This window comes from Anopheles cruzii, chromosome 2, assembly GCF_943734635.1.
Source record: "Anopheles cruzii chromosome 2, idAnoCruzAS_RS32_06, whole genome shotgun sequence".
Taxonomy (NCBI): domain Eukaryota; kingdom Metazoa; phylum Arthropoda; class Insecta; order Diptera; family Culicidae; genus Anopheles; species Anopheles cruzii.
In genome coordinates, this window is record NC_069144.1 from 11538972 (window position 1) to 11554686 (window position 15715).

Sequence of the window (15715 nt, forward strand, 5' to 3'; positions counted from 1 at the left end):
TTTGTGCTGCGTCCCGTTTTTATCTCCTAGTCGCCGCACCAATCTTGTTGCCGCCGCCGCCACCACGGTGTGTGTTGTTGTTAATGCTGGAGAAGAACCCCTCAAATGGTAAAACACGGTTTCTCTTCGTGGTGTCACCTCTCTAAACACACAAAACACAGAAGGCCGCTATTGCGATGCAGCGAGATCCAATACTACTCTTACAAAAACAACCCGAAAAAAGAAGGCTTCATCCACGACCGATGATAAACTGTTGACTGCGATCTTCATGCGCGAATTAGCTAGGAAGGGACAGTGAGGCAGGACACGGGCAAAGAAAGGACACGACACGACGATCGGTTCTAGATTCAAAATATACAAACTTATTTATTGCTAAAATGCTGATCCGCGAGAGGCGACCGCGCCGAGCACAGGATAGGATGATACACGATTGATTGTATAGCAAAAAAACGGCCCTGCACGCCCTAAATTGATCGCGATCGGGAAATTGCAGCGATCGTACGCTCCTGTGTAGCTTTCGCATCGAACCCCGCGACCGAACAGCGCGCCGCGAGTAGAGGTGTATTCCTTCACTCTTCTTCCTTTATTCCTCGTGAAACAAACAAAACAAAATGGGCGGCAGCAGCAAAACAAGAAGAAGAAGAAGCAGTGACGAGGAAGAAGATGATAACTATATCTTAAGAGAGCACAGTTAGAGAAACAAAAAGATACTTTCAAATGGTGTAGCACTTAAATGTAAAGAAAAAATACAAAAGTCGACGAAACTTTTGTCGACACACGCGACACAACCAGGGAGGGTGGTGATCCTCGCCGCATCCGCGCGATCCTCCTCCTCGGCTTCGGTCGACGAGCAACCATTTGAACAGGCGGACGGACGGACAGGGTGCGCGGTGCGGAGCAGAACGACGAACAGGCCCCGGTACCGGAGGAGTACCGGTACCGGAAACGGGAAGATGATCACGGCAAGTATAGGATCGGATCGTCGGGGGGAGCGAATCTGCAAAAAAGTATATATTACAAGTTATTTGTTAGAGTAAAGCGGTCGGAGAAGCAACAGAATGTGGCACGTCGTTGATAGGAAAGGGCGCTAGAATGATGATGACGCGATGATGAAGATAGGCGAATATAATGATTAAAGAAGCAACACTCTATTCGTAAGATCTTGATGAACGTGAAACATGTGAAACAGAAACGCGAAGCGAAGGAGGAGGATAACCAAAATTTAATAGATATATCCCTGCTCGCACTCCCACACACACACCCACACACGCATACACACGAGCACACCCACATACATCCACACATTCGATCTATTACATTACTCATTAGTGCGCCCACGGAACCAGACCGCCGCGCCCCGCCCCGGACATTAGACGATTAAGTAGTTACGGTACCATTGTTGAAAACAGAAGCGTGAAGCTTAAGAAGGAACCGCGGGAGAAAGATCCAGCTTCCTCAGAGCAGAGCCCCCATTCGCCGCATTCTCATAAACATATTATCTCTTGTACGAAAAGACACTCATCCACACACACACACACTATCTTTTTGTGTCGACACACGCGCGAATACTGGAACCGGAACACACCTACCAGACCCAACCCCACATGCACACACTCACACATACGCGCCGCATACATACATCGTTTTCTAGCTTAGTAAGGTTAACGAGAGTTAGAATCATTATTATAGAATGGAAAACAGAAAATAAAATAAAAAATAATATCCCTTAACGCCTGCCCCGCCCGCCCGATAATGTGCGTGTGTTTCGCTGGCCATGGGGTCGCACCCACCAGGTAAGTAACCGTTTTCAGCACCGTCCACGCGGCACGCGAATCGCGCGCCTCGGATGCCTCCGTTGGGCCCATTTTGCTTTCTAAAAATACCTTCAACGTGCTTTATTAATAGAGTTCTCGAAAAGAGAAAGATGATTAGCAACAACATTACAAGGGCTGCTGAAAGCATATCCATAGCAACGCGCGCTTCGAAAGCGCTCGTCACACAGATTAATGTCCGGCCTCTGTGTTTCGTTTCAATTTGACAATCGTTTGCCTGCTGCGCGTAGTAACGGTCAATTCGAAATGCGCTCGAACCGTTGGGCCACCCTGTGTTCGAGCAGTTCGAGCAGCTGCGATTTTTGACAGCAGTCAGCTGCGAGGTAAAATTCTGCTCATTCTTTCCATGCAAAATATTCATTCCATGCAAAATATGGCTGGCTCGTTCCATGCAAAACATAATTCAAATTCATGGCAAAATTTCCGTGTGAACAAACAAATTTCTGAACAAATTTTCAGTTGTCATTTGAATTGTCAAAATACCAAATTGTCAAACCTGTCAGTGCGCGACACGGCCGAGCTTACTGAGGGTTTTGTTTCGCTTCCGTGAAAACAGACGGCGGATTCGGACGGCTCACAATTCCCGTATTCCGTGTGGCCATTCTAGCGCGCCACCGACGATCGCCGCAAACACCGCCACCGCGGGGGTCTCTACCATATGGTGGTTGTTGCCACGCGTCCACCGGAGCCTCCGTCTGACGGGTGAGTTATCGTGCGTGCGTGCTGGTGTTGCTGCCATCCGTTCTCCTCGGACCAAGTGCCTTCGTGTCGCGGAAACCCGTCCTCCGGGTGGCCACCGGAATATGGCCACTATCCGAAACGCAGTGAAGAGACAGAGAGATTGTCTCATGTCAGATGTCACCAATCTGTGCGAAGGGAGCAGCACCGAAAAAAAACGTTAAAAGGGCAACGACGAAAAGAGATTGGCCCCGTGTACGCTTTTTTCTTTCTCCTTTTATTCGGTTCGGTCCAAGAGCTCCGTGCACGCACACAGGCGGCGAGTACCGTGGCCTCCTCAAGGCGCGTGCAAAACACGGACCCAAGAGAGGGAAAGAGACACCCGTGGAGTGCGTGTGTGTGAGTGAGTAGGTGCACGCGAGGGATAGAGAAGGAGCGGAATCTTGACCGATTCCGTGGTGGCCACTTCTCGATGTGCAGACATCGGAGCCAAATTGCACGCGGACAGGTGTGTGAGGATGGCAGGCCAGCCAGCCAGCCAGCATGGCAACTAATGGCGCGCGCGCGCGCATGCGAGAGCGAGAGCGAGAGAGAGGGGGCAAGAAAACAAGAGTGTGCCCCCAAATGCAACAGTCTCACGGCCGCGAGCGAGAGTGTTGGCGCCTACTGAGCTTGCGATGTAAATAAATGGCAGCTGTTTTTCCGACGGACGGAAGTGGCCGCCACCGGAGCTTCGTCCCGGGGCTCCAGGGTTCGTCTGCTGAAAGTATGCTCCGTCCAAAGTCCCAAGAGTGACCGCGGCACACACGTCCGAATATACAGTTGGTGACGTCGAATGTTGCACACAGCCAGTAGTCCGCGCGCGTAGTAGGCTTTGTGAGGTGTGTGATGCACACACGCTGCACGTTGCGCGCGAGCCCCCTTCCAAAGAGAGTGAAATCCGGGAGTAAAAGAGAACGGACGCGGCGAACTGCACGTTGGTGCGATCGAAAGGGTCGTATGGTCCCACGAAAATAATACCTCCCGATCTTCCTCGATCCCGGCCCCCCTTTCTCTGTCACGCACTGATTGAATTTAACTCTCTCTTTCTCTCTCTGTCTGCTAGACACAGCCAGCCAGCGTGGTGGTGGTCCAAGTGACCCACGACGACGACGAAGAATCCTGTCGCACAGCCCGCCAACGGCCGAGCCGCGCGCGCAGGAGAATGGTTCCTGCTGACTCATCCGGTCCACTGTAGAGAGAGCGAGAGAGCTTTGTGAAGTAGCCACCGGTTTTAGAATCCTGGCACCACCCATAGACGAACGACGACGATGGACAACCGACTCAACATTGGCTCGGAGGTGCGCGAGCTGAAGCTCGGTTCGACCTTCACCAACTCCGCACCATCGAACGTGTTTCATACGATAAAATGTAAGCAAAAAGCCTGGGCGCCACTTGAGCCACTAATCGGACCACTCTTGACCCCTTGGCTTTGTTTTCGGTTGTCTTTCTCGGTGGCAGACGATTTCAAACCTGCCAGTGTCGACGTGAATAAACCGGCCGTGCTGGAGGTTAGTGCCAACAAGCAGGTCACCGTTACCGTGCCGCACTTGGGTAAGTGGTCAGGGCTCGCTCCCACCGTCCCTCCGTTCTCTCATACGTGGTCCCTCACCGTGGTTTTCAGACGGTTCCGGTGTTCCGAACACAGTCTTCAAGGGCAACCACCGTGACTACTCGCGGAAGGAGTGCGTGCTGATCATGAACCGGGCGACGGGTGAAATAACGCTCGAGCAGCTCAACAGCGGGATCGTGGTGAAAAAGACAAGGTACGTGTCAAACCCGTCGTGCCCCGTGCGTGTTCCTAATGTGGCCGCGTCGTTTGCAGAATCGAAAACAAGGTGGTCAATCCGCCACCGCCGCTGCCGACGATAAAGGTGGAAAACAACACCGCGCGCCAGAGCTCGAAGACGAAGATCACGACCGGCGTGCGGAAGAATGCACCGATCAGCTTCGTGCCAAAGCACTCGCCACTGCAGGGTTCTCCTTCCTACCCGCACCGGAGTCCTCAATCGGCACCGGCGTAAGTTACGCGTGGCGTGGCCCCCCGCGAGACCGTTCTAACGCGATGGTCGCATCATGTTCCTTTGATCTTGCAGCTGGAATGCCAACAATACTCAACAAACCTTGCCAAGCATTCCGATGATCGGGCTCGATGATGGGCTAGACTTTGGCGGTGGTGGTGGAGGTGGCCATGCGACCGCCATGCCGCCCTCCTCTTCCTCAATCTCCTCTTCTTCCTCCGCTGCCGGCGTCGCTTCCTCAATGAATAACCACCATCTGAACAACAACAATAACCATCACCATCACAACAACAGTGGGTCCAACAACAACAACCACCACCATCAGCACCAACAACAACAACAACAGCACCACCACCAACACAACAACAGCACCGCAAATAATCACAACAGCAGCAACAGTAGCACCGGTAGCAGCGGCAGTAGCAGCTACCTTAACCACAGTTCGGGGCAGAACAACCATCACAACAACAGCAGCAGCAGCAGCAGCAGCGGCAGCGGCGGCGGCAGTAGTAGTCACCACAACAATCACCTCAGTGCTCCCTCCTCGTACGGCGGTGGCCGGAACCACCTGCACCCGGAACCGCCGCCACCCAACGTGGTGGAGGTCAGCTTGCCGCCGTTGGAGCGGAACGAGCTGCTGCTGCTACCACCGCCGGCTGTGACGGGATTGGGACCGGGTGGTGGTGTCCCTGCAAGTAGCGTAAGTATCTCGATGGGACAGTGCCTGGAACGCAACCCACATTAAATCGCGATTCTTTTGCGCACACAGGATCCAGAGATGATGACTTCATCGGAGTCGGACGGTTCGGACGATTCCGATTCGAGCAGCAGCGACCAGGAATCGGACAGTTCGACCGAGGACAACAACGACTCACCACCAGTGAAAGGTAAGCACCCGGCCATCCGTTGCGTTGCAGTTGCAGTTGATCAATTCTCGTTCTCTTTTCGTGTCCATCCGAACCTCGACCACAGAATCTATCTTCGATCCTCGACCTGATCTGGCGACGGTGGCCTCGGTCGCGGCGGCGGTCGATCTGAGCAAGGACCTGTGCCTCTCGTCGAACTCCGATTCCGATGACTAAGGAGGAGGTTCGAATCGATCGTACCACACACACACACAAATGCACGAAATGACACACTGAAAGACACCGGCCACCGGGAGAGAGAGAGAGAGAGAGAGAGTCAATGTTCGGTGCGGAAGTAGCTGTTGAACGAGTTTTTAATTTGTATATCGTGTTTTTTTTTGTTACACCGGCAAGAAGGACCGGATTGGGCGCCACCGCGCGCCTACACACCGCCTGTAGGACAATTATTTATATTTATGCTCAAGGTCGTCCTCCGATGATTTCGGTTCGGGTGTTTCCAGGGATATGCGAGAGAGAGAGAGAGAGAGAGAGAGAGAGAGCGAGTTTTAGCGGGGAACGGAATTAGTCACCGAGCAGAAGCGATGCCGGATGCCGCGCCGGAAACAGAGAGAGAGAATAGCTATAAAGCCCGCCGCCGCGGGGTGGGCCGCGGACTTAAGACAGTTTCCGAGTTGGAGGGGTTGGGTCGAAGCGATCGAAAATCTGTAAATAGTTAACCGAATCTTTCCACTGCGCCACGCTTCCTTCCGGCTGCCACACGATGGCGGGGCGCGCCATCAGAAAAAGGAGACAGACGGGAACCGGAAAACACCACCAGAGAGCAGAGCGAAACCACAGACAGAACACCAACCGACCGACCGACAGCAACCACAGAACGGTCCAGAACCAGCCGGAACCGGCGCAGCGCCGCCCGAAGAATGATTATATTTTGTAAAAGAAAACTGGAAAACCGACGAAAAAGAAGCGGACGAGCGGGGAGTGAGGGCGAAACGAAAAACAAACGGCTTCCGGAATTGTAATTAAAGCAAATGAACTATGTATTAAAGATGCAATTTAAAAAGAATCCCACAAACGTGTTTCGTTTTTTTGCTTTCTCCACCACGCGATCGTGGTCCGAAAACCGAACTCGAAAATTGCAAAATCTCTCACTTCGCGAACCACTGCCGATGTGTCGCCGGCGTACCAGGGCACCATGAGTGGCCAGCGGGTAGCTACCGTAACAAACAGCCCTCGGAACCCCGGGGCTGGTGCATTACGGGCAATCGGTAACAGGAGCCAATGCGAACGCACAGTACGTTGCGAAAGTTTGGTGACTCCGAAAGCACGAGAGAAAGAGAGAGGTTGCGTGCGCCGTCCGCTTGGAGCTGGATCCGAGACTGCTTTCTAGCAAGAGATCATGATCGGTAGCAGGTGGTTCGTTCCCGGCGCGCGACACCGGGGGCGCAAAAGAGAAAGAGTGATCGTGTTCGTAGCCCATGGCGGGCAGATAGAGACAAGCTACTTACGGGCTGAGTTGGGTGACCTTCGACGGATTGCGATTTTGATTTGCAGAGCACAACAGCAATAATTCTTAAACAAGCTGCTTCCAATCAAGATGGAGAGTTCCAAAACCAGAGGACACTTTCTGTGGAGCGGCTTCTGAAGACACCAAACTCAATCGATTATTAATGCGCTTCTCACCTCGCCCCCAGAATGGAAGCGGCCGCCGCACGTGGGCTTCCCGCAGACGCGCACGGCCACGTGCCCAACGAAAATAATCACATCAAACCGTTACCGTGGCACCCCTCGGGGCGGCTCAGCTTACATATGTCCACATTTGCCCAGTTCCATCGGAATTGGTACGAGTGAAGAAAGAACGTGCCATCGGGTCCCGTTTCACGGCAAACATATAATCCCGGACGGAGCCACGCAGCCGAGTGGCCGGCTGTGATGGCCGATGAATAAATCATCATCTCCAGCATCTTGAGCGCTTGCGGAGCGCATCCATTGCTGACTGACGAAATGGTCTTCGGAGCATTTCTATTCACGCCACTAGCCGGCACAAGGCGAATGTGGTTTCGACATAAATTAGACAACAATCGGACCCAATCGTGGGGTCCTTGTTATCAACCACAGAGTTCTGTGCCTCGTTCTGTGCTGCTGCGCAGGCAGGACGGGAGGATAAATCTGCTGTTCATCTGCTGCTTTTGCGACGAACCCCGAGCCGAACACGCTGGGAATGGGATCGCCGATCGATTTTGTTGTCGATCAACCGCCCGTTTTTTGCGTACTTTTCAACTGCAACCCCCCGCTAATTGGGGGGGAGGGCGCGGCCATTATGAGCAAAACCGCCCGCTTTTGTGGCCGCTTCCGGTTCGGCGGGGTTGCGGTTAGTGCGTTTGCATAAAGCAAACGCAGATTATTGGCGGAAATTTTCTTTCACGCATTCTAAATACGCGGTTTTAATGATTCCATTTCAGTTTCTTTCCCTGAATGAATCATTATGCCCCTAATGAGGTGTTTTTGAATCGGGGCCAACAATGCTCCGCTTGGTCGGCTGGCTGGCCGGCCGGATTCCGAGAACGAAAACGAAACTGTATACTCTGTCCGAAGCCACCGCAAGAACGCGCATTGGGCCTCCCACACACGCGGCGGACACGGTCCCGGGAAAAGAGAAGCGATCCACACCAAACAACCCTCAGGATCACTTTCCACGCGGTGCGCTCTCTTTCTCGCAGTGAAAAAACTCTATTGGCCAGAGAACGGTGCTGGCGCGACACTTTTTTCAGTCGCAATCCATCGATCGTCCGGCACGGACCGCCCCGTTCCCGAAGAGTTGGTTAAAACGGAAGTCCCGTACCCGGCGCCCTACAAAAAATGCCGTTGGACCGCCCGCAGGTTCGCAGTGTCGCAGCCGCGCATCGATGAGGGGTCCCGTTGATAACGATCTGTGAAAGAACCGAACCCCGCCGCGGCGAAACAGAAATCCCATCGCCCTCAATTAAAGTGAAATTGTATCTCGGTGTGAGCCACCGGGACCGAGTGTGAGGTTAATAAAAATCGGAACGTGGCCGGCCGTGACTGCAAAAGCGGGCTCGTCATTTGAGGCTCTCCCGGTGAAGTGTGTGTCCGCCATAAGAAGGAAAAAAACGGAACCCAACGGAACAGTTCCGGTTGCTGGGTGTTACATTCGTAGCGCTTCAAGAGATTGGGTGATCAAGTGTGGTGAATCCCAGAATCGATCGAGATTAAGGTGATTTGTGTTGCAAATTATTTTTGAAAGGACAGTGATCGTACACCAAGAGATCCGCCGTTTGCAGCACTTTGTGGGTAAGTTGAAAACTTCTAACACTTCCCGCGTTTGGATCAACGCGATAAACGCTTCAGAATGACGAGATTAATTGGCCGTTGAAGGGAAGGAATGATCGGCGGCGTCACAAGGGTCAAACTGGCTGCCTTTTTAAGTGCGCGTGCGGCCGCGAAATAAAATCTCTCGTCGGGAAGGCGACTTAACTCGAGAATAACTTTATTTGCCGCACGAAGTCGCGCCCCACATATGGTCCTAAAAATTGGCCTTCCATTGTGACCCCCTGTGACCAGCAGAAACCGGCGGCCCACGCCACCCTCTCTCTGGAACACTAATTACCGAAAAACGGAACGGGACCGGCCCCGCTAATTATGTTGCATTTTGTTGTCACGTTCCGTGCGGGTGGGATGCATTTTTTGACCGGCCAGAAAAGGCAACTTTACGACATTTTGATGTGCGAGCCGATGTTCGATATTGAAGAGGCAGTCCCGGCGGGGCCATAAATATTTACTCACAGCTTAGCTTAGGCTAAGTCAACATCTTCAAACACTCCAATCCATACCATGAGCGAGATGATGAGTTGCGGCCGTTGGTGCGATCGGCCTAACGTGTGCGCGTCCTTCACAATGATTGACACTGGGCCCTAAACAGCCAACCTAAAACGGGAAGAGATCAGAAACGCGGGAATGGGATCGAGTTTCAAGCGGATCGGCTACTGACCACCACACAGTGTACCCATCAGCGTGCCCTTCAATCGTTGGCATCATTCACAGAATTTCATCATCGTTGCTTGCGATTCCGTCGGGACCACGGAGCATGGATCACATCATGACGCGCCTCACGGTGGCGCTTGTGCTGCTGGTTGCTGTCGGAATCCAGCGGCAGATCGGCGTGACCGGAAGCCCGGTCGCCGGGTCGTTCCGCAGCGTGCCGACGACGGTGAAAACGTACGAAAACGAAACGGTGCTGCTGCCGTGCTATCATAACTGTAAGTACCTCGGTTTGATCGCCATTTGGAATCTAGAAACAGACGCGGAAACACATTTCGTGGGTCATTGATTTCTGATTGGCCAGATTGAAGCGCTGTGGAATGTTACGCTCCCCTAACACGGAACATGAAAACAGTGCCACCGAAAAGGTCACTGTTATCCGCTTTGAGCGGGGCCGGTGGCGGCATGAAATCACGCGGCCGCCGGCGTGAAAATTTCGGCAGCAATCTCATCGCGCAGCGCCAGGCCATTAAGTCAATTGTTAACCACACACGGCGGCCTCTAGCCCTCCCAGCAGCATAAGCTTCCCAAGCCATAGTGTGCCCCTCGTCCCCTAGGAAGAAGATCAGGCCCGTGGCCCCGAGTGGCCAAGATGCTCTATTAGATTAACAGGTCTAGAACGCAGCGCGCGTAATTGACGACCACCTACTTCGCCCCTTTCCGTTCCCTCAGCACCGTACCGGTATGTGCGCTGGTCACGGGATGATCTGCTGCTCGTCGACTCTCGCTACCCGGACCTGCGCGCCCCGCCAAGGGTGCGTCTCTGGAGCAACGGAAGCCTGGAGGTGGCAAGCGTGCAAACCGAGGACACGGGCGACTATACGTGCGAAATTATGACCGACGGTGGCCGTGCGTCGCAGAGTCACGCGATCGAGGTGCAGTGTAAGTGTAATCCCCCCAAAACCGACCTTGGTTCTTAGAGTCTGTGATCTATTTTGCGACGCCAGATCAAGCGATGGCCACCGTGTACCCGGAGGACACCGTCGACATTCGCGTTGGCCAAATCCTGGAGGTGGCCTGCCAGGCAACGGGTGTTCCGCAGCCATACGTCAAGTGGAGCTTTCAGGTAAGCCGCCCTGGCTTCTGGCTCCATACCCGCGTTCGTCCCATTGTTCGCTTCCGATTTTTCAGCACGAAAATGCGACCGCAGCGTTTGAAGACGATCGCAAACTGAACGTCCTGATTGAGGATCGTCACTTCTCGGGCCCCGTCCAGTGTACGGCTACCAACGGAGTCGGCGAGCCAGCCATCGCGTCGGTTGACGTGATCGTGAACTGTAAGTGGAATGTGGACCCTTGATTGGCGACGCTTTTGTTGTCAGAGTTGTTAAACACGCGCGCCCCTCACGCTTTCAGTTGTGCCCGAAATTGAAGTGAAGACCCCCGTCGTGCACACGCGCCTCGGAGAGACGGGCCTGCTCGAGTGCAACGTGACGTCGCACCCGGTCGCGTCGATCCACTGGTTCCACCACGGGCTTCCGGTCGTGTTCGATCGGCGCATCGTCAAGCTGGACACACCGACCTCCAAGCACCAGTATTATACGATCCAGCGCCACCAGCTAGTTATCCGCAATCTGCGCGACTCCGATCTGGGCCAGTACGAGTGCAAAGCCGGCAACCGGGTTGGGATCGCGGGTTCACAGCTCGAACTGACCGGCCGGCCCAAGGTGGCCCACTTTAAGCCGGCCGCCGAAATGTCCTCCCCGACGACGCACAACTTTATCTGGCAAACGGAGAGCTTCTCGCCGATCATCGAGTACAAGCTAAAGTTTCGGCGCGTCCCGTCGGGCAACGTTACTCCAGCTCGGCGTACCTTTCCGCAGCACGACTGGAATGAGTTGATCATCCCGTCGGATGGTTCGTACGGACCGCTGCACTCGATCGGGTACACCTTGCAGGGCCTACAAGCGACGAGCGTGTACGAGGTGATCGTGCTGTCGCGGAACCGCTACGGTTGGAGCGATCCGAGCAACATCCTGCGGTTTGCGACCGGCGGTGAGTTAGAAATTGACTCGACGGTCGGCACTGCGGACGATCCTTTCGCCGGTTCCGTGCTTTCATCATCGCCTGCCCTGCAAACGACGGAAACGATCGAGTACAGTGAGTCGGACCCGGCAGAGGCGGACAATATGATCCCGAGAGACTACTTCGACTACGGAGGCGCTTCGGCCGCCGGTGGGTTAACGGTTCCTAGACACACAGCAGTGGTGCCCGTTGTTCTTCTGGTCGCACTGTTGGCCTATTGCGCGAGGCTGAAATAAATAGTTTGTGAAGAAAGAACAGCAATTTTATTACGCGCTTTCGTTTGACCAATCTCTCTCTGGGCGGCAGCGTGGCTCCGGACCGGAATGATGGATCGGTTTCTACTAAATGAATTAATTGGCCAATTATTCGCTCGACCGGCGCCGGTCGGCCATACCGAACGCGGCGGCACACAGTATACGCGAATGGGCAAAAATTATAAATTTTTAATTAAATCAACCCGAACGCGGCTATGAAGGGAAACGGGGCGACTGGCGGCCGTCGACTGCTATTGCTTCGAGAGCCCTTCTGGTGACCCGTAGATCCATATCGGCCTGCCGATCCTCCGCCTGGGGAGCCTGGATTAGATTGGATACGATTGACAATTTAATTACCCGTGATGGTGCTGGGAATTTCTTTCCGACAACCGACTCTGCGTTTAGTCCTGTTTTTTCTTCTTTTCAATCGTTCTCTTTTATTTCTTTCTTCAATTATACAGTTGATGTTCGATTTGCTGACTTCGTTTTGAGTGTTTCCGTTCCGTTCCCTTATAGTGTTCTCACTTATCAACTTAACGTAAGGGGCTAAACTTGGGATAAGAGAGAGAGAAAGAGAGCGAAACTGGTGACGTATCAGTGGTTTAGTAGAATAATAGAAGTAACTCGGATCCGCTTGTGCACACCGTATTTCGGTTGTCCGCGATCGGTGCTGTGGCAAGATAAAAGATAAGCAGCAAAACCCACCCATCAAACGATCCCTCCGTAAGCGTGCGAACGACTGTGTGTAGATCAGGTTATCGGTTCTTCGGACGACTTTCCGGTGCCCGGAAAAATGCCCCCCCGGATAGTGGAGAAAATAAATTCGGTACATAATACGGATTCGGTCAGGTATCGAATACTTTTCTGGCGATCGTCTACTTGACCCCTTCTGGTGCGCCCTGCCTCTAACTCTGCGATCCGCGATCGATCGTGTTTAGAACACCGTCACCGTCGCTTACGGCCGTTGCGGCTCAGGAACGGGAAGCCAGTTACCTTAGTGTAGTTTGTTTAGGTTGACGAGGTTCTGTGGCCTCGATAAACGTGTTTCGATAAACTCTAAACCTTCACCATCACAACATACGCAATCTTTTAATCAAACAATTGATCAATCAATTCATTAAACCTTTCTCTCTCTCTCTATTGGTTTTTAGCATTCTCTTTTTACGGGGACAGTTTATCCACATTTCGTTTATATCGTGTTCCTCACGCCGCGTTTGTTGTTTAATTTTACTGTTTATCGTGACTCGATTCTAGTGTGAAAGTGTTGCTTATCTATTCAAGGTTTGTTTTTAAATTTTTCGTTTCATAGGTTTATAATAGGTTTTCTTTTAATAAACTCCTTTGCCGTCCCCCGGGCAGATACAGGCCCCGCGCCGGAGGAATAATCTGCTATCGGGTTTCTCTACGAGCGTACGGGTTCTGGATCAATGTTGTGGTTCTGAATTCTGATTTGTGTGTGTGTGTCAATTTTAACGTATCTACGAGAGAGTTCCTTGTTTTTACTAAAGCTTAATGTATGATCCCCCCTTGAGAAGGGCCCCCCTCGTGGATTACAATGTACACGCGTTCTGTTTTATTACACCTTTTCTCTCACGTTTTTTGCAACCGTTTAGCAAATATACCTCTTCCCTTTCACTGTTAACCGATTTGGAGTTCGTTTTCGGTGTGCGAGCATTAACATAATATCAACCAGTTCGTTTTTCCTAAAGTTACCGTGCCCGCCGTCGTGTTGGAGGACCCGGACCGCGGACTTTGCGCAGTTCGCGTTCGACAGTCTCGTTGCTGTTCTGTGTTTCCCTGCTTCTTGGCGTTAATTTGAAGACGGTTTTTCTGTGTGGCCATTGCAGCACACTGCAATTTGCGGGGTTTTGAATGAGAGTTAAAAAGTAAAGTAAAAACAATACCAAATGATGGGCAAGGCGTGCATCAGTGCAAGAGTGGCATAATACGTGTCGTGTGTCGTGCTCGCTGTGGTACACCTATTCGGGGAGAATCCTATCTCTCACTCACTGTTGTTTATGAAATCTTACACGAACGCCCGTGTGTTTACCGTGCTCTTGGTCAGCGTCAATCGATCACCTGAGTTAGGCCTCTGCATCATCGCCGCCACAACATACTGATTGCAGTTCGCAGAAAAATGGTTCGCTCCACCGACTGGACAGCGCAACGGGTGCGGTCTGTCAAGCAGTTTTGCCTGTCTCATGTTTTTGAACGAATTCGGTAACAACTCAAGTATGGAGTCGCGAAGAATACACGGTTCCGGTTTCGGTCGCTTCAATATCAGATGGTCAGAGCAGATGGGACCCATCGAGCTGTGTCCCCCCGTCCCGGTCCTTGTTTAGTGGAACAAAAATTCCTAGTCCGAGTAGTGGCGTGGCCGTAAGTTCTAAAAAAATACGTTGAAGTAGTGGAGAGATAGGAGGTATCGGTCACTGTGCTGTGCCTTTAAAATGGACTCGAGTCCGAGTCGCGATCCTGTATGGCGGTGATCGACTGTTGTAAGGCATTTGGCGTCAACCATTCTCTGCAAAGACGAAAGAACCGGTAAAAAATGGGACCGTTCATTTGAATTAACACATTTTCGGGTCTCACTTGGGTAAGCAGCGCTGAAGGAAAGGTACGCAAGAGCTGAAGTGCGCTAATCGGTTCACCCAGCTGGGAATTTCCTGGCCACACAGGATCTAAATGAGTTAAATAACAACAACAAAACGTTATAACCATTCGTCAAGCTGCAAACCGGGTATCTGTTGCCAGGGGCCTTACCTGTGTGAGGGCGCCGGAGAAGTGGTTACAGTTATTGTTCATTAGATGGTACCGGTCGCCCCGGAACTGGTTTCCCAGCTCTTCAACGATTCGCCTCACTTCTTCCTCGGTGAAGTCTGTACAACCGATTTGAATGCTTTGCCTGTCGGACGGACGGCGCCGTTAAGTGTTCATCCTCAACCCAAAGGAAAGACTGCTTTTGGCTTACCGAAACCGAAACTGGTCACCGAGTTCGTCGTGGTCACGTGGCGATATCTCGAACACCCCGGTAAAGGGGAACGGGTGGCCACCATAGGCAAACTCCGTACCGAACACTTCCACACCGGAGTGAAAGACTCCTAGGCCGATCGACGTGGTATACTCGTTGATCCAATACTGGAACGTAACACCAGTCCCCCGAAGACGAGACAATAATTAGGTTAACGACCACAGCAGGGTTAAATATTTATCTATTGATTCCCCCCCTAATATCCGCCTATCGAACCCTAATCACTCGGTCGCTTTATGGCGGCTGGCGGTCGTGTTTTATGGCGGGCAAACAAACCGCCATCGCAGCATGCTGCGAGATGATTAGGTTTCGAAGCGCGCTCCTTACCATATCGTACACGTTGAGAATGACCGGTTCGCGACTTCCCATGCTCGTCGGCAGCAGCTCGTCACTTCCGCTATCCTTTGGCACCCCGAGACAGCTGGGAAATGGTAAATTGCACGGAAGCCCGTTTGAGAACATCACATGTGTGTATGTGTGTGTGCAGACCGCGCGAACCAGGCACGGGAACGCAAAACACTACGCGAGTCACAGGAACGGCACACTACGGCACGCGGACGGACGCGCGCGCAACGAATGTCGCACGCGTGTGGGTGGGACGCTGTGTGTGGGTGGGTTGCTTGGAACTGATTGGCAGACCAGGGGACCGGGGAGCCCTAATTGGGGTGCAAATGCGGCGATGATGATGATGGTGCTCTATGGGGGGAGAGACTACAGAAAGGGGGTTGGAACGATGTACACGAAATTAAACCAGATGGTTGGAGAAACTAAAGATGGTGTTCCTCTCGATGTCGGTGGCGATGAGGTGGCAAGAGTGCACGGGGACGCGTGATACACGCGTAACTGAAAAAGTGGAAATAGAAAACAAAACGGTCAGACAGATAGTGCGAAAGATAACGAAGACGAATTGCTCT

The 15715-nt window shown here is 52.5% G+C and overlaps 3 protein-coding genes across 3 annotated transcripts; 2 read left to right on the plus strand and 1 right to left on the minus strand.

Moving 5' to 3' along the window:
• Positions 1–2379: 2379 nt before the first annotated feature.
• On the plus strand, positions 2380–5742 carry LOC128278225 (ell-associated factor Eaf). Its single transcript, XM_053016904.1, has 8 exons — positions 2380–2534; positions 3616–3920; positions 4011–4103; positions 4174–4315; positions 4375–4569; positions 4646–5270; positions 5340–5457; positions 5543–5742. Exons 2-8 carry the CDS (start codon positions 3821–3823, stop codon positions 5650–5652), a joined length of 1383 nt encoding a protein of 460 aa, XP_052872864.1. The 5' UTR covers positions 2380–2534; positions 3616–3820; the 3' UTR covers positions 5653–5742.
• A 2520-nt stretch (positions 5743–8262) lies between these two features.
• Positions 8263–11752, plus strand: LOC128278427 (neurotrimin). The gene is made up of 6 exons (XM_053017156.1): positions 8263–8745; positions 9496–9710; positions 10165–10374; positions 10440–10558; positions 10624–10768; positions 10848–11752. The coding sequence occupies exons 2-6, from the start codon at positions 9539–9541 to the stop codon at positions 11750–11752; spliced, it is 1551 nt and encodes a 516-aa protein (XP_052873116.1). The 5' UTR covers positions 8263–8745; positions 9496–9538.
• A 492-nt stretch (positions 11753–12244) lies between these two features.
• Positions 12245–15263, minus strand: LOC128268956 (deubiquitinase DESI2). The gene is made up of 5 exons (XM_053006273.1): positions 15129–15263; positions 14742–14908; positions 14534–14675; positions 14363–14451; positions 12245–14294 (listed from the first exon to the last, which is right to left on the minus strand). Exons 1-5 carry the CDS (start codon positions 15261–15263, stop codon positions 14216–14218), a joined length of 612 nt encoding a protein of 203 aa, XP_052862233.1. The 3' UTR covers positions 12245–14215.
• Between the last annotated feature and the right edge of the window lie 452 nt (positions 15264–15715).